The sequence below is a fragment of the Zonotrichia leucophrys genome, chromosome 10, assembly GCF_028769735.1.
Source record: "Zonotrichia leucophrys gambelii isolate GWCS_2022_RI chromosome 10, RI_Zleu_2.0, whole genome shotgun sequence".
In the NCBI taxonomy this organism is placed as follows: Eukaryota; Metazoa; Chordata; class Aves; order Passeriformes; family Passerellidae; genus Zonotrichia; species Zonotrichia leucophrys.
In genome coordinates, this window is record NC_088180.1 from 7,124,164 (window position 1) to 7,142,498 (window position 18,335).

Below are 18,335 nucleotides of genomic sequence, written 5' to 3' on the forward strand. Positions count from 1 at the left end.
ATTGTAACCAGTTTCTACTCCCACCTTGTTGTGTCTTGATTTCTCTGCATGGTCAGTCCTTCCATCTCTTAATGCTGGCCATAAGAATGCACCACAGCATTACCCAGGAGAAACTTGTTAGAAGAGAAGCAAAGGCACGAGGTTGCTAACAGAGGTGAGAGTTACAAAATCACCAGATGGTATGAACTAAACTACTAACTGCAACCTGCAGCTAATCTATTGGAGTCAGTGAGTAAATGAGGCAGCCAATCTAAAATCCTCTGATTTTGTACATTCAGAATCTCTGATTTCATTGACAGTTCTTCAAACCCTGCTGTTAGCTTAGAAACACCTAGATGTAACAGAAACACCTAAAATGTAACCCAATTAAACTTTAAAGGAACTTGTTAAAGAAATAATGAGAAAACAAGGAAATAGATTAGAAAGAACACTTGGAAGAATAATCTCTATTCCTACTTCAAGGGACTGATTTCAACATGGCAAGCTGACATTCAACCACTGTTTTTTCACTCACTATTGACTCAATTTTTTAATGACTTTATGTCATATACAACCTTGTGGAACTGTGCAGTACACAGATGACAAACGTGGAGCACAAAAGTTTGCCTGTTATCCTTTCTAGCTCTTGTGGAACGACAGGCACACAAAAGAAAGTAATTCACCCACTTCAAATTTTCAGGACAGACCAACAAAAACCCCTTTAAGCTATATTCAAGAATAATCTGCTTTCTTTCTTCCCAGTAAGTAGTAGTAAAAAAGCTGAGGAGAATAAAGTCCAGGGAACAGTACAACAGACGATACAATACCACATGCTTGAAGGGTCCTGGCAAAAACTGACCCCTCCTTGCAAGTGCAGAGTACTAAAAGGCAGCATAATTACAGAGAAAAGAATCTCATATCCTTGTGAATAGTTTTCTAGAATGTAATTAAAAGAGAAGTGTTGAATAAGCAAAGATTATCAAGTCTAAATGGAGCTACAATACCACCAATATATCTTTGCCTGATTTTCTACATATCTCTATGGATACCAACAGACTATGCTGGTCCCAAGAGGATTCAGTGGTTTTACTCAAAATACAAGTAACTGCCCTTCTTTTTTTAAACTACCAAATCAACACGATAATTCTGGAATTCATTAGTGAAGAACACTAACCAATCCAGCATAATAGCTTTACTTCCTCTGCAAAACACTTCAAAAAATATCTAAATGAATATGGAAATGCATCTTTCTGTGGTAAATTGTTCATTATTGAATCATTATCAACTCTTGTTAGACAAAATTTCTCTCTTTTGCAATGTACAAGATCATTAAAATGTTTGAGAGCTCCATCATGAAAGACAGTGGCACTTTATAATCCACTATCTCTTCAGGCAAATATGCTTACGGCTGAACATAATACACAAAACAACAACATCCCCTTGACACACAATTCTTTCTTTTAATGGTACTCTTAAGTGTTGACAGCAATGGTGAAATATGTTGTCACTCTCTCTTCTTCCTTTTTAATAGTTTTTAACTATTTCAGAAATGTATTTCAGTTGTGATAAAATTTTGGGAAGGGAGGTATTTCTTAGATCTTGGTTGTGGAACCCCAGATGCTCAATCACTGCTCTAAGCTAGTGAGATATTTCCTATAAGCTCATCAAGTTCCTCTTCTTAGCCTCCCTCCATCTCCTTTTAAACTGCAAAGATCACAAAATAATGAACCAGTGCCTTAAATATCATATGTCTACATTAGCTAATAAAATAAATGTGTTCATTCTGTTCATGGGAACATGTCCACAATTTAATATTAAAAAACTGTATGACATCTTTTTGTCTAAAAAAACTTCAGAAGAATTATCATTTTTCTTTTCAATAATTGATAAAGAAACTATAAACACAGATAGCACCACACAGAAAAGTAGTACTCTATGTTTTCATGTAACTTTTATCATTCCTCTCTCCAAACTTTCACCATCAATTAAAATAAAATGCAAAAATGAATGACGTGAAGTTGTAATAAACAAAGCTGCACTCAACACAGTAACATAATTTTTTGTTATGACAAGCCAAATACCACAAGTGAAATACTTTTAAAGGCATACTTTGAGAATTTTGATGCGAACATATCTTAGAGATGCATACACAAAGCTTTCTATAATTCTTGACTGCATACAGAAGGAAATTAAATACTCTTACTCCAAGAAAATAAAATCCCTAAAATCTTAGCCACAAAGCTTTACAAAACTATTTCAGTTCTCAGCAGCTTTGGGTGACTGACACATACATATCTTGCTATTTGTTAATCCTCTCCACAAAACCATCTAAATGGAGGCTTCTTCTCAAACCTGTATTAATGATGTAATTCTATTATGTCTAACAGAATCATCTGTTCAATAAAAATGAAAAGCCAAGAAGATATAGTTGCACCAATTTTTTTTTCATATATTTAAAGGCACATATTGTTTAGAAATTGAATGGCTTAAATTAATAACATGAACAATTAATTTGCCTTTGGTAACACAAATTAAAAAAGAAATCAAGCTTTGCTATATATATTTTTGTAAAATAAAATCAGTATCAGCTACAATGCCTAGAGACATTCCACACATGCTACTGATCAAAATACTGGAAAAGCAATTGAAGTAACTTGTCTTTTTTGCTTTCTGCTAAAAAAGAAAGAAGACAACATGTTTGAAAGAGTATTCAAGGAAAGTCTACTTTGCTTTATCTTGATAACTGCTACATTTTAGCTTTGCTGTCTTCAGATAGAAGTGTCATTGACCAATTGACAAGCCCTCTCTCTAATCAAAGTCTACAGAAATGGGCATTTTAAAATTGCCTGTTTTCAACTTTATATATGAAGTTTAAACAAAATTCTTTGTTTAAACAAAAAATTGTTTTCAGCAATAACTGAGCTTTGTCTGTCTCTGTTTCAGAGAAAATTAAAGTAGTAAACAAAGACTGAGCAAAGTAGAAAGATTTCCAAAAGAAATTGCAGACCACCAGGATTTGGATTTAGGTAATCCACTTAGATTACCATGGCTATGTCTTAAAAGGACAATACTGAGATCACAAAATAGGTCATGTCTACAAGATGGGGAATATAGAAGTGAAACAATGTGAAATGTAGAAATTCAGAACAAATATTCAGAGTCATCCTGAAATCTAAGATTCAAAACAAAAATGGTCCCAAGACCACGCGTCGCCAAATTAAATATTTTGAAATCAGGAGTTTTATGTTCCGAACTGGACACACAAAAGGAGATTTTTCAACCACTGCCATCAACACATTAGCACATTTCAAGTAAGTGTAGGCAATGAAAAAAAGTTTCAATACACCATTTGCTTGCTTTTTTTAGTTTCAAATACAGAAAATGTTAAACAAGTCTGGAAACAGGAGTTCCCATCTATTTCTTAGAAGTGACAGTTTCTAATACAACAAATATCAAAGAAATTAGAAATTTAAAAATAAGAAGCAAGCCCTCACATTATCACCTGAGGGGAAGCCCACAGTAAATCGGTAGGTGGTTCAGTAATTCAATGTTAGAAAAAAAACCTTTAAATGCACAAATAAAAAATTGGTATAAATATCTTCTCAAACAAAATTAAGGAAAAATAAACCTTTAAAATAATAAAATAATTTAGAATTTACATCAAATCAAAATATATCAGCTTTCTAGATCAACTTAAGAAAATCTTAGTATTTCCTTCTTCTAAAAAGTCCTGGATAATGGCCTTTCTGAGGAACTCACCCAACATAAAAAGATTTGAATAGGAAAGTCAGTGTTGCTATGAGAAACAGAGCAACTTCCAGATGCTTGACATGTCAGGCCTAGACAAGGGAATGAAAAATGTCTCTTTCTGACCAAAGAGGCTTTGAGGGGATACTCGTAAAGAATTACCTACTTACCCATCAGATTTGAGTTCATGAAAGGTGTCGGGGACAATCCTTCATGAGGCCCTAATCGACTGTCATTCAAGTGATCACTGTAATGAGGACTGTCTGCAAAACCCTAGAGAAAAAAAAGACCAGAGTATTAAACAGATTATTTGGCAGCCCTGCTAATTGAGTGTAATGACACTTTCCTAATTAAATGTGCAGAGTCACAATTGGTCATTAATCACAAAAGTTGGCTTTCAGGTCTATCTCACAGAAATTACTCTCTGCCCACATATTACTTTCTCCCCATCAAAAAGAAACCACATAGTTTCTTAATAAGCTGTGTCCTCATGGACAAGATTTCTAAAAATTGAATAATACAGAGATATTTTGATATTTGAATCCTCTTAGTGCTAAAAGTCACTAACCACAGAGAGTAAAATTAGTCTGAAGAACTTGCAACTTTTTTTTTTCTTAAGCTTTCTTGCTTGCATTAATAAAAGTCAGTAGAAAGTTCAGGAGGAGTCACTAATGTAAGAGAAAATGTTGGTGCAGATGAGAAGAACAAATTCCATTTCTTCTTGCAGTCTGCATTCAATGGTACAGATTAATAGGCATTTTGACAATATCACATTACTAACCAGCATAGCTCACTGACAAAAGGTTTACTTCCATATAGTGATTAAATTAACAACTTTGTCACCCAATTTGCAAGCAAACACTGAAACACTTTTTTACATTTTTCTGCCATCAGCACAGGCAGCTTACCAGGCTTGGAGCACCCCTTATACAGTCAGGAAGTACTGGCTTACTGAAAGCTGACACCAAATGCAGAGGAGATGGAAAACAAAGAAGTCCTTGGATGTATATATTCTTTAATTAACCCAGTTACGTAAAGCTCTCCTCAAGACATTTTGAAATCCCCTCAGCTTTTCCATATAAAGGTATGAATATGCCATTTGCCCTTCAGACTTACCAAATGCACGCTGAATCACTTATTCTCTAGAAAACATGAAAGACCTGGCACTCAAAACTGTACTTCCTTTGTGACCAAAGTTTTGAAAAATATTGTGTAAACCTTATCTTACAATTCACACTTAGTCACTTCTCGTTCAGAAACCTAAAGCTGAGGCCTAATTAAGAGAGGAGGGAAAATTGTTCACAGCTACCAGAAACCATCGCAAGTGCCCTGGGACTATAAAATCATCAATCACTGAACATTTATCATTTCTCCAGACCGCAGGCTCACATTGGAGCCAGCATTAATGGGGCTGAAACAGGCCTCCCTATCTTTGCAGGCGTGCTGTCACTTCTACCAAAGGGCTGCTAAGTGAGGGCTAAAGGACTGTCACAGCCCTGCTGCTGCTTAGGGATGCGTGGCACACTCCTGCTGCTGCTGGGCTGCACAGCAATCCTTCCCCACACCCAGCTCCCCACTGCAGCTCTGGCTGACTTCATCTGCCTCACAATCGCCCGTACACTTGTGATAGGCATCCAGGAACAATCTTAGTGACATTTACAACTTGCTCATGACCACAAGGGTGTCCTCTGGAAAGCGTGACCTAGCCCCGTCTGTCAGACAAGCAGCGTGGAACAGCAGCTGCTGAGGAAATGGACTGGCTCCTAGCTAAGGTCACCACATGTGGTTTATTTTTATGCTGAAATGAAACAAGAAAGAAATTAAATCTGCTGAATAAAGAACAAAAATTTGCAAATACAGGACCAAAACCAAACCTCCTAAGTAGGTAGCTTTGTATTTGCATTTCTGTTTTTACTCCTTATCATGGTTGTTTTTTAAGAACTTTTTCCCTAAGAGTTTAGCAATACTTTACTTTTAAAAGAAAGAAACTATAAAGGATATTATCAGTGATAAAAGAAAATCCATATCTCAGACATTCAGCATGTGGTGCCCAAACAAGGCCCAGAAATTGCAATCTTGAAGACATCTATATTTACAGAGTAACTAAGTACTGAAATATATAATGTAATATAACATGGGTAAGACTCATTTAATATTCAGTTGCACATACTGCAACACAGCCTACCTAATGCACAGGACTCTTAATGGTCCTCCCCATGTTAATACTGAATATCCCCTCACAAAATAGAGAGACTGGAGAACTGGGTGGGTGGTTTACACAAAATATTCTTCCTTCTATCATCAAAATTCCTGTGAAGAGTACTTGACATCATGTTCTTTTCACATACCCTTTCAGTTTCCCAGAATGAACTTGCAACCAATTACCATAGCATCCAAGTTGTACTTACACACTACCAGACAAATCACCTACTTCAACTACCTGGAAAATACTCAGGGTTATCCTTCACAACACCAAAGCCACTGAAAACAAAACATTTGGTATACAGAGGTGAAAATGCACTAAGGGATATGCAAGCCCCTTAAGCAGAATTGGGTTTTTTGGATTTTAACACAATTCCTAAAATTAATTATATCAGGCATTTCATTATTTGCCACTAGAGAATTCACACTTGTACAAATTGTAACCTATGCCTTCAGCTAGAGTGGACCAATGTAAAGAGGTTTTACCTTGGCCAGCATGCCTGACAAAAGTTACTCAGTCTCAGTATTCAGTTATGGATTATCAACTCATGCCACAGAGCTCTGTTTGGGATGAGAAACCTTGGGCTGATTCCTACAAACAACTCACCCCCACTAAACGAATACAAAATAACCACAAGCACGTGCAGTTTTGATTTAACAACTTTTGCAATTCACAAAAGCAAATGAAGAAAAATCAGAAGAGCTCTAAGGACAGTGATTTAAATTACAGAGTTTTTTCAGAGCATTCTTCACATTTAAGCTGTACTTCAAATAAAATTGCATCCCTCTTACCATTCCTTGCTCTTGCATCTATATTATTAACCTACAGAGTAAACAGCAAAGTACTACTACTGGGAGGAGTTGTAACCAATCATAGATAAAACTTTAGAAACTTCCAATAGCTTCAGAAAAGCTACTGGAAGCTTCTAGTCATACAATCAAAGCTCAAACAATGTATTTAACAAATACAATGCAAATCAACAACATCTGCTTATTGCTCTAAGAAGAACAGAGTTGAAAGCCTTAAAAAGTCTGGAACACCAAGGAAGGACAGTGGTTTTTAAGACACACCCCACTTGTGTGCCTGAGTAATGAAGAGAAGACACAATCAGCTGGCACGTGAACTCATCCCTCATGGAAAAGCAGCACAAGATGGCAGGGAGGGATTTACATGACATTCTATCAGAGCCCCTTTTCAAATCCATGTTTTAAGCAGGACTCAGTAATACATACTGCCAAATTTCATTCTTCCTTTCTGAGAAAGGCAGGAAATCTCAGTTCCTGACAATTTTGAAGACTAATCTAGTGAAGCTCACTTAAATATAGCTGGATTGATACAGACTGCAAGCAGAAAAAGGAACTAATGAGTCACGCCAAAAGTTCCTCTCCCCTCTTGGGAAGAGCTGTTTGATGGTACCTATTCTGGCTGGTGAGGTCATTCTGTGGACCACAGGTGGGCTTCCAAAGCCCTTTGAAGCATTTCTACCTCCTGTTACCTGCAGGGCACATTTAACACAGAAAGGCTGCAAAGAAACATTCCATGCTGAATACACGTGATCCTTTCTGCCTCTGTGCCTCCTCAGCAAACCTACCAATGGATTCATATACAGCAGAGCGCACACCTGGGGTGTTTAGCAAATAACTGGCAAAAAGTCTACAAAATAGGAGTTACTGGACAAATTTATTTCCTGTTTTAGGCACTTTGTTCTGAAGGGACTGAAGATAGCTGAGGGCAATTTTCTGCTTGCAGAAAGCAAACTGATTTTGAATATGATTCGATGACATAGCTGTAAATTCAAAACTGTCTTGCTTGTTCCAACCTCTTACATAGCTATTACAAAAGCAAGTTGTAAGTTTGCCAAAGGAAGACAAAGCTTCTCTTTCTGTACTGCTACAGCCCAAATAAAGTGCAATTGGGGTTACCTGTTCCCTTACAACGCTTTGTAATGTTGTCACTGTTCACTTTGCACAAGCCTCTCCCTGGATCTCAGTCTGACTGAATGTTTGTGATCAGAAAGACCAAGTCAGATAGATCTACTAATAAAAGTATTGTCTACTCATAATACCTGTGATGAAATGCAGCTTAAAGACTACTACTAATTAATACTGCAATTTAACTGAGTAGTGAACACACTCTCAACATTGCATGCTCTAACTTTCTTAGTTTTTCAGGGATTTCACTGGATTAGAGTGATGCTCTCTAATCATTCCAATTAATGAAGTCCACCAATTTAAAAATCCCACAGTTGTAACATTCATTCCTACCTCTTCTGGGTAAGGTACCACAACTGCCCAAGTGATTTAGGCTCTATCTGTACCAGGACTTTCTAAGCACAGGAATGCTAACACTGCCAAGCCAATTCAAAATCTGACACTATTTACAAAATCATTAATACTTGCACACAGGACACCTGAAAATTATCTTACGTAATGAACTACTCTAGAAGACTCGAAAGACAAAATGGAAAAAATCCCCAACCCATACACCCAGAATAAACACATTGCTTACTAGGCATGTTTACCCCACCAAATCATGAGAGAAGGCCTGACACAATGAGTCCAGGTCCCATTTTACAAACCAAGTGGTAATTAACCTCCTAAAATTCAATGTCTTTCAATGACCATTAAAGTTCTGTCATTTTGGATCAATTTAATTACAGAAGTCACCTAAGAACAAGTCAAAAACTTTTCCCAGTTCACTGTCCCTATCCTTTTTCACTGCACTGGTTCCTGGTTTTCTGTGGGATTAATCCTCTCCCATTAACTTCCCCCTCAAAAACAAAAACCTATTGTCCTTTAGCAATTCTTTTCTGAAGTCACATCAGCATTTGTCCAACCATAAGCAAAATTGTACTCCTGCTCCTAAATCAAGTTGTAGGGTTTTTGGTTTTGCTTTTAAATAACCACAACATCTTGTTTCTACTTCAGGGTAAAATGTGAAAAATGGAGAAGACACTGGCACTACATGGCTCACATTTTCCTATGCATTTATTAAATTCATACTCCACTCATTGAGTTGTCCTCCCTGTACAATTGACTGCTCCACAGCATTTCATTTGCTCAAGTCCACTAGACTAGAGATAACAGGGGTTTTGTTTGTTTCTCCTCCCTTAGCCCCAAGCCCTCTCCTACACAAGTCCCTGGGAACAGACCAAACTCTAAGCTCGTAACCAAGCTGCCAGATCACTAAGCACGTATTTGCATTTTAGCAATTTACAATATAGCTCAATTACTGCCTTTAAACTTAAGACATTAAAATTCCACTAAAATGAATGGTTGGGCTCACAGTTTGACGTGGCTGCAGACCAAAAGATTAAGTTTAATGAATGCTGCTTTCAATTCCTTGAGTTTTATAGTTTGGCTGACTTTAAATAACAAATATTAATTGTTTAAAGCTCAGGAATACTGAGGTCCCTTGCAAGCTAAATTTGGCAATGAACTTATGAATCAGGCAACAGTCATCCAAATGACTAATGTGTAAATGAACGAGTGAAGCTACTGCTAAAATCCACTTTATTTTGGATTATCTGGCTCTCCAAACTAATCTGAAAGTTCTACAGACAAATAAGAAGGGAAAAAACACAAGAAGGGGGGGGGAAGTGAGGAAAGAAAGCAAGATGCAGAGGCGGTGAGAGACAGACGGACAGACCAGAGAGACTGACTACATCCAGGAACACGGCGCTGAGTCACTGACTGAAGGTTAGACAAGAGGCTCTGTACAACAGCCATACCATCATGTCCTAGTGAATTTAAAAGATTATGGATTAGATGATTCTGAATAATTCCAGAAACACACAACCTTAAAAAAAAAAATAGAAAAAGAAGAGTATTTGTAGTCATTGAATCTATGTATCTGTCAACAGCTCTTAGAGAAAAGGCTAGAGAGCCAAAACCCTGGCTTGGTCTACTGAACACACAGATCAGGAAGAATGATGCAAAAATTAAGGTAAGCTGAAAATAAATCCAGAGAAGAGTATTCTTCCTTTTTGCCTTGAGGATCACTTGCACTATATTCATTGATTTTAACAGAACATCAAGAAACATCACATTGGCACAGGTCACGGCCAGAACTCCATTTAAGTCATGAACAATCCTTATCACACTATCAGTAGGAACAACGTTGTTTGCAAGCAATGACCAAACTCCTCTCAGGAAGTCTGGAGCAGACGGATGGTGGTGATGGGAGTCTCCCCACACTCGTTCCACTGCTCCATCCATGTTCCTCTCATTTACACACTACAACCCAAACTCCAAGGGACCAAGCTGAGAGCTGTGTGATGTGCCAGGAAACAAACACACATCTCCCTCTGCAGCCCCCCGGGAACAGCCAGCACCTGAACCCCGTCTCCCTGAGCTGCACAAGAAGCTCGGACAATGCTCCTTAAGCAGAGCAATGAAAGCAGTTTGCTGATGGAGACCACCCAGTCACACCAGAAACAAGGAGCTTTCCAGCTCCACTTTTTAGCTTTAATTATGATTCCCTTTCTGTAACCATTAGCAAGTCTTAACATTCAACTACAATATCCTAAATACAGAAATGCAGCTTTTTGTCTTATTTGGTCACCTGCTACAACATGGCAGGGCAAAAGCAGCTATCACTACCCCAAATTTCACATAATATTGAGAAAAGTCAAAAAGAGCTTTCAGAAGTATCCTCCAAATGTCATCTCAAGTAATATGCTTTGTAACAGAGTTCTAAAACTATTCATTAGCTTCTTTTCCCATATCAAGTTGAAACACACGAGAACTGTGCGTGCAAGAATGGAAAACAATTGAAAACACAGTTTATTTCTTTTTTCAAATTTATTTTGAATGTTATTTATTTTTTAATAAACATCATTTTCTCCAGCTCTAAATCCATTTCCAAGAAGCTAAGTTACTGAGTGCCAAATCTGATTTTAAACAGCTAAACCCAATAGCCCGTTACACCTCTCTAAACTCCTGTGAGACAAATATCAACATGATATGCAATAGGACAATTCCCTGGCCACATGGAAAACCAATTTGTGAACAGATTCCAATGCTAATTCCAATGTGGTAGGTAGTTGCAATAAAAACAAAACAAAAACCACAACCAAAAGATCCACTTTTCCAATACAGATTAAATGAAAAATTCATACGATGGAAACCAGATTTTTCTAGCTCTTATCTAAGCTATAAACCAGGAGATAAAATGATACAAGTACAGCCAACAGACTAAGAACAAATGCTTAAAGGAGATACTTGATAACCTGACTAAAGCAGCCAGAATTTAAAAAACAGAACTTGCTTTGAAAAATGCTGCTCGTAAATCAAATTATAAAGCAGCCTGCATTTGGAAGTGTCCTGAGGACTAAATATGGAATACTTAATTTGGGCTTTAATTCCACAGTGAATCATCATCTACCTTGTAGAATACATCAGGAAAACCAAATAACCAGCAGCAGAACCACCAACCAACCTCCCTCCCCCATTAAAAAAAAATTTAAAAATCAGAGGACAAAAAGGACACAAATACAACAGACTTGATAACACTTACTGTGTTTCTGTGTCCCTCTTGTCTGGTTTTGCTATTTAACAGCTTCCCTCCTTGTTATGTACCTGAGATTAAGAGGTATAAAATACTATTTCAAAACCTGCTATCTCATTACTATCCTTTTACTTCTTTGCAAATTAAAAGTACTGCTTGGAGTGAGGGGAGTATAGTTTGGGCATAAAGTATTTCAGATTCCAACTCATGTCTGAGTATTTTACAGACAGTAGAGGGAAGAACCTGTTGCCTGATGCTACAAAACAATCTAACCTAACAGTGCTATCTTGATCAGTTCCACTCTGGCTTCAATTAAATACACAGAGTTATGTAAAGGAACAGGAGGATAAACTGCATCCTCAGCACTGAAACTAGATTCATGTTAAATCAGGTCAAAATGTACACTCACAGCTTTTAGTGCAATGTACATGGTGCAAATTATTTGAAACACCCACAGTTCAGATTTTGGAAGAAAAATGCCTCAGCTAATTTATGCTAAATTTTTAACAGTTACAATTATTATGTGTGTATATATAAAAAGGAAATCCATCAGGGAAATGTCTTATGAAAAACATTTCAGATATGCTTGATTTGGAGACTGCAATCTGAACAGATCAAAAACTGACTTGCTCCTTTTATTGCTCCTTTTATGTTATGATAAAACCAAAACAATGGAAGAAAACCCCACAGATCATTATTCCTCATGAAACAGCAATCATTAGCCACACCACAAGAACCACTATAACAAAAAAAAAAAATTTAATTACTCAAAAAAACAGCGACTATGCTGCTACATTACAAATTACAACTCGCAAATCCACAGAAAAGCTACAAAGTTCAGGATCATCTCACTACAGGAAGACAAAACTTTCATGTGCTGTAGGGCAATATATTATTGTACAATATATTATTGTGCAGAAGACACAGTACTCCAGTCAAGTACCTCAGAATATGCTTCCAAGAGGTCAGGAGAGCAAGACTTGCAAAAAGCAGCTTTACCACCCTCTGCAAAACTCACCAAGAGCTCCTCTTCTAGTGCAAGGCATTAAGAACACAGGCAATAACATCTGCAGCTCTCAATCACTCAGACATCAGATAAGGGAGAGACTTGCATACATCAACCAAAGATACTCCCTGAAAACCCACCACTGCAGCCACAGAAAGGTAAAAACAAGATTGGACACTAGGAAGAAAAACAAGCCCTGCAAGAGACAAACTCTGTACACAGTATTGTATACAGACTTCAGTACAACAATTCCAGAGTAAGGGAGGCCATCAGCACAGCACACAATTCCAGTGACTGCTAACTACCATTCCTGAATTATTCCTATAAACAATAAAGCTTTCCTGCTTTTGTCTTCATTGCCCACAATAGAATCTTTTCATATTAATTTTTCTAACAAAACAGAATATGCAGCAAGAGATTTTGCTCCCAGAAGTCACTAATGTCTCAGTTTGTACCTTTTCACAAATCTAAGACCATCACAGCAAATTCAGACAAATACCTGCTGGTCTCTCAGTGTTAGAACACTGCTTAGCATTAGGTAATGAAAAGACAAGGCTCCTATACGAGGTTTTCTCAAGCCTGCTGGGATTCCTCGCCTTTAATGTTACTTCAAGACATTATTGAAGTAAGAATGGTTTAGCTTTCAATAAGGTATTACCAGAGACTTCTAAAATAAGATAAACTGCTATTACATATGAGAGAAGGTTCTTGTCTGAATTAATTATTGATGAAAAGATTAAAACACATGACAAACCCAACCCCAAGCACAGGAACATACATCTTGTTTTCACAGTAAAAAGAAATTACCAATACGTTTTCCCCAATTCCCCAAAAAAACTGTACCCATACCAACACTCCTCAATAATTCCATGAATAAATCGATGAGAGGATAAACAAATACAGTAAAGTTCGCTCATAGTAATTTTTGTTTAAATAATCCTAACTACAAGTTTCTGTAGATTTGCAAATAAATTTTTCCATGAAATTGGTAATAAAAGCACAGATAAAATCTGGTGTAAATAAATACAAAATGAACACACTCAAAAATAACTTAATGTCATAACAATGAGGTAACTATGGTGCAATGTAAGACAAAATATTACTTTCCTATACCGTTTTTAGAACATTATCACATGCCAGCTCAGTGGCAATCAAAAATTGCACAACTTAGCAACAAGTAAGAAAGGAACAAAGAATGAATCTATCATTCTGTGAGGCAGAAATGCATGGTACACCCTCCTCTTGACTAGTGCATGCAGTCAAAATCACCCTAACTCTGAAGTTATGCAGAAGAAGCAGAAAGATCCATGGAACAGCACCAAGAACCAACCACAGGTTAGGAGCAGTGACCATACAAGCAAAAACCAATAGATTACAATCCTTCAGCTTGGCTGAACATAGGAGTGGTCTGTAAAATCAAGGTGTTTGCAGGGCAAAGAGTAAAAATTATGAAGTGTATCAGTAACCATTTGGAATGCAGGAACAGGGTGGCAATCAGTTGCATCACTGGGCAGCACATATAAAACAAAAAATCCCTAAGTTTCAGCACAAAATCCTTGTAATTGTTGCCAAATTTGTAACCAAAGCTAGAAAAATTCCCAAACAGCAGAGAGCAAGCCCACCAACAGCTATAAGAACCATGTCCAAAAGGTTGGCTCTCTGCAGGAAATCTAAGCAAAGAGCTGGGGTTGCACTAGGAGAGTACACAGTAAAGGTGGCAAAATATTTGCCCAGTACTTACACTCCTTCCTTATGCACCATTGCTGGCCACAGTCAGACCATTTAAACTGAATTTCAGCAGGATTTGGCAAAGAAAAATATCCTTTAGCCAGTATTCCATCATCTTTTTTCATTAGCCTTCAACAGGTATGCACTAAACTATCACCAAATTCCAATTCTACTCACTTGAAAACTGCTTCTCTTTCTGTGTCTTTAGAAATTCCTGTCAATAATGAGCCAACACTTTAAATTCTTAATAATTTTAATACTATATTGTGACCTTTAACAGAAAACTCCAGTAGTAGGCTGCACATAGACTTTAAAAAAAAGTTGAAAATCACACACAATATAAAAAGAGTAAGTGGTACCTCTTGAGATTTCAACTTTTCTATGTCTGTGGAGAGGTCTGAGCTTTTCCCATGAAGGCTGCCATTTTCCTGTAAACAGACAAACAAGTAGTAAGAACAATTAGGACAAGAATAACATTCTACATTGAAATAATGGAGAAAAGCACTGGATTAGAGAGCTGAACATGTAAGACAATTACATCTTACTTAAACTGTGTTAATCAACACAAGGAATAACCTAGAAATGTAAAAGGCTGTGTATGATTTGCCCTGCCTTCTGAGAAACCAATCTATACTCTCACAATACAGAGCCACACACTCATTTTTGCTCTTTCTCAGAGACATCTGCTCTAGCAGCACATGTAGGAGTAGACAGAAGTTATCCTTATTCAAAATCCTGAATCAGTAATTTGCCTCATTAGTTGAAAGAAAACCAAAAACTAAAGACCATACATCATAGCCAAAATTTATGCATGCAAGCTTGATTTAAACTGGTAAACAAAGTCCAGTGCTTTTTCAGTGAATTCAGAAATGAAATTCCTGTGTTCCACTTTTTTTTTTACAGAAGATACCAGCCACAGGACTAATTAATTTGTGGCTCTTAATCTTTACCAATTCTATACACAGAAAATATGTATTTCTAGTGTTCACTTTTCTGGGAAGAACACAGGAATTAAACTTGCCTGTGAAAAGGAATTGAGTTTACTTTAAAAGAAAACTCTTGTCACCTAAATGACATTCCAGATTACCATTCTTTATTGCCTCATTAAAAAAAACAAACAAACAAAACAATCCCACAACTAACACACTAACTTTACACTATTCAAATATTAGCTGGCTGATCCTCTACCATACAAAAAATTGTGATTAATGCAGCCACACAGCCAATAAATCACAAACTCAAATTCCAGTTAGGTCAGCTTAACTCATAATCAATTAAAATTGATCAGCAACATAAAAAATGAGAGTCAAAACAGCAAACACATGATAAAAATCTGAGTTACATAAAGCTGCATAGTAAGATTGCATTTCAAATGTAAAAGAGGCCTTTGAAGGTTCAGCTCCATGCCCCAGGTTACACAGGAAGTTCTAAAGAATGTGGAATTTCCATGTTGCACAGAAATATTTCTTCCACACAAAGTACTTCCATATTTATTATAATTTATTTACTAATGATCAGTGGAAAAATCAAGACTTCATGAGAAACCTTCCTACTTCTGTGTTCCAGAGTAAGGCAGAGGCCATAATAACACCCAGTGGGCTGAACAAGGTCTTGCAGCCTACCCATCTCATTCCACAGCACAAGAAAGCTGCAAAGGGACAAGTGCTAGCACAGCTCTGACTCACAGGCACTGAAATCAGAACATCAGGCATGCTGTGTATCTCTAGTCCAGGTATTTAGCTCATTGGCCTTTCAGGGAGTAAATATTCATAAAAAGAAAATGGAGTAGATGAAAGGGAAGGTGAGTAACTAAGGGCAAGCTTGCTCTGACCATTGCATTTAGTTTGAAAAGGGTCATGTTATTTTAGGATATCAGATAGTAGCAAGAACCTTCAGGTCAGTAAGTGGGATGGATGAGGCTGGAACAAGAACAGAAGGAAAGTACTTAAAAAGAAACTCCTCTCTTCAACATCATGACACAGCACACACTATAGCTGGGTAATGTTAACAGAGAGGTCAGCATTCCCTACACTTTGCCAATAAATCTGCTCCTAAGTAACATGACTTCCACTTCCAATTTCTGACTATATGTTCAATAAAATATATGCTCATCATTCAAGCATACATATGGCTTATTCTCATGAATTCTAAGCCTATATATTTTTTTAGTCTTAGAAATATAAATTGACACTGTAGCTCCCCAATAAAGTCTCTAAAAGATGCTAATCTGTATATTTAAAGGAGCTTCCCTTCAAAAACTTTGCCAGATGATCTGCTGATTTACTCTGTACATTCCCATGAACTTTCATTATGAATTATTAGGTGGGTATCTTACCCTTGAAGATTCATATGAAGGACTTGGCTGACCGCTTGTTCCCCAGGATGTGGCACCTGTTCGCTCATCCATACCTAGCAATAAAAAGAAAAATACAAACCTGTAAGAAATCATAGCAAAAACAATGTTTTCTGATGCAACCTGAAAAAATATTCATCTGCTTCCATACACTCTAAGTAAATTCATCTGCTTTCATATACTTAAAGCAGTGTTTCTAAAAGCAAGACTTCAGATGAACAGCTTCCTTATTAATTAAGCTGGCTACAGAGGAACCTGTTCATTTGGACACCTGCAGCTGCTGAAAACAGGAGCATAAAAAGCCAAGAAATTTGCCAATCTGCAGTCTGCCCAACCCAATCCATAAGAAATTAGCATGAGTAACAAAACAAGCACAACGATGTGAGCATCACGGCTTTTTGAGCAGCCCAACTTATCTGCATCTCAAGCAAGCACTGAAATATTGCAGCGCATACTGTGAAACACATACTTGTCATCTACTCTTTGCTCTTGTGTCTTGCTTAAGTATTGTAAAATGTGCAAAATTATTTCCCCTCCTTGGCCTTTATGTGACACAGAAGATATTTTAGCATAATGGGGAAGAAAGGCAAGACAGACTGGTTATATTTCAATGGCTTAAAAAACCCACAGAGAATCATGGTCTCTGCACTACTAAAACTGTAATATTTTTTACACTCTGTAACGGTTCTTTTAGAATCAGTTCCCTTTATGCAAATCCAGGTTACAGCTCACAAGAGAAAAGGGAAGGAAAAGATCTTTAAACACTGTATCAGAATATTGACCCCATGTATTACCCAATTTCTATCCAAATCTAATCAGTCTAACCACCTATAAACCACATTCCCAAACAGCTAATTGCAAAAGCACCTGAATTCCTACAGGAAATTCCTTCACATAGGATAAGGCTGCTACTATTCTAACAATTAGGTTCCTGATTATCTGCTTCACAAGAGATTTTTGTCACATGTGGAACATGTCCATCCTAAACTGCAAGCTTCAAAGCACTCTGGCCTACAAAATGCAACTTATTACATTGCTGTCACACAAACTTTTCTCATAAAGAGTTTTGATATAAAGCATACATTCTTTATGTGATATATACTATAAACTATTTATGAAGTTTTATAATGTCATAATTTATAAATAAGAACTAAGTATCTCAATTTATAAATAAGAACAGAGCGCAAGCTCCTCCATACAATCATCTCTAAACCCTAACTTCATATTGCAACTATAAAATTTTCATGCATATTTCTCTTATGGCCACACTGCAAAATCAAAAATGTAAACCCATACTGTAAATAACTACCTATGGATTATTACTATTCTAATCATTATTTCCTTAAGAAATGTGCTTTATGAAGCTATAAAATAATGTTTTGACAAAGCCTGCAAAAAGGAACGTTAAACTGAAAGTAAATCACTCAAATAAAAACGACAGACACTTTGTGCACTGCAGGAAAGATCCTCAAGGTTGAAGAAGGCTCTTTGAAAATGCAAAACCACAACTATCTTGAGCCAGCACTTGGGGGAAGTTTACTGCATTTTGCAGCTGACAGTATTGTTGTTGTTTCATTGTAACTGGTCCAGGAGCTGAGGAAAGAGTCGTGGCTGGCACTGACAAAGGCAAAAGTAATCTTTTGGCACAATTGGCTCTTTTCTGCCAGAAACAACAGTGCCAGTAATCCAGTCATTATCATAACAAGTCTTCCTTTGCCTTCATTTCCAAAGAGACATATGTGGGGTGAGAAAAGAAAAATATCTTACTGCAAGACCAAGTCCTTGGGAAAGTTTAGGATACAGTAGGTTAT

The 18,335-nt window shown here is 37.0% G+C and overlaps 1 protein-coding gene across 7 annotated transcripts in view; it reads right to left on the reverse strand.

The window, feature by feature from the left end:
• Nucleotides 1-18,335, reverse strand: part of TCF12 (transcription factor 12) — a 160,466-nt gene that overhangs the window by 101,713 nt on the left and 40,418 nt on the right. For all 7 annotated transcript variants that reach the window (XM_064722652.1, XM_064722648.1, XM_064722650.1 and 4 more), the window contains exons 4-6: nucleotides 16,507-16,580; nucleotides 14,531-14,599; nucleotides 3,897-3,999 (exon numbers count right to left, since the gene is read on the reverse strand). In XM_064722652.1, coding sequence (XP_064578722.1) covers nucleotides 3,897-3,999; nucleotides 14,531-14,599; nucleotides 16,507-16,580 — 246 coding nt within the window. The remainder of the gene's footprint in view (nucleotides 1-3,896; nucleotides 4,000-14,530; nucleotides 14,600-16,506; nucleotides 16,581-18,335) is intronic.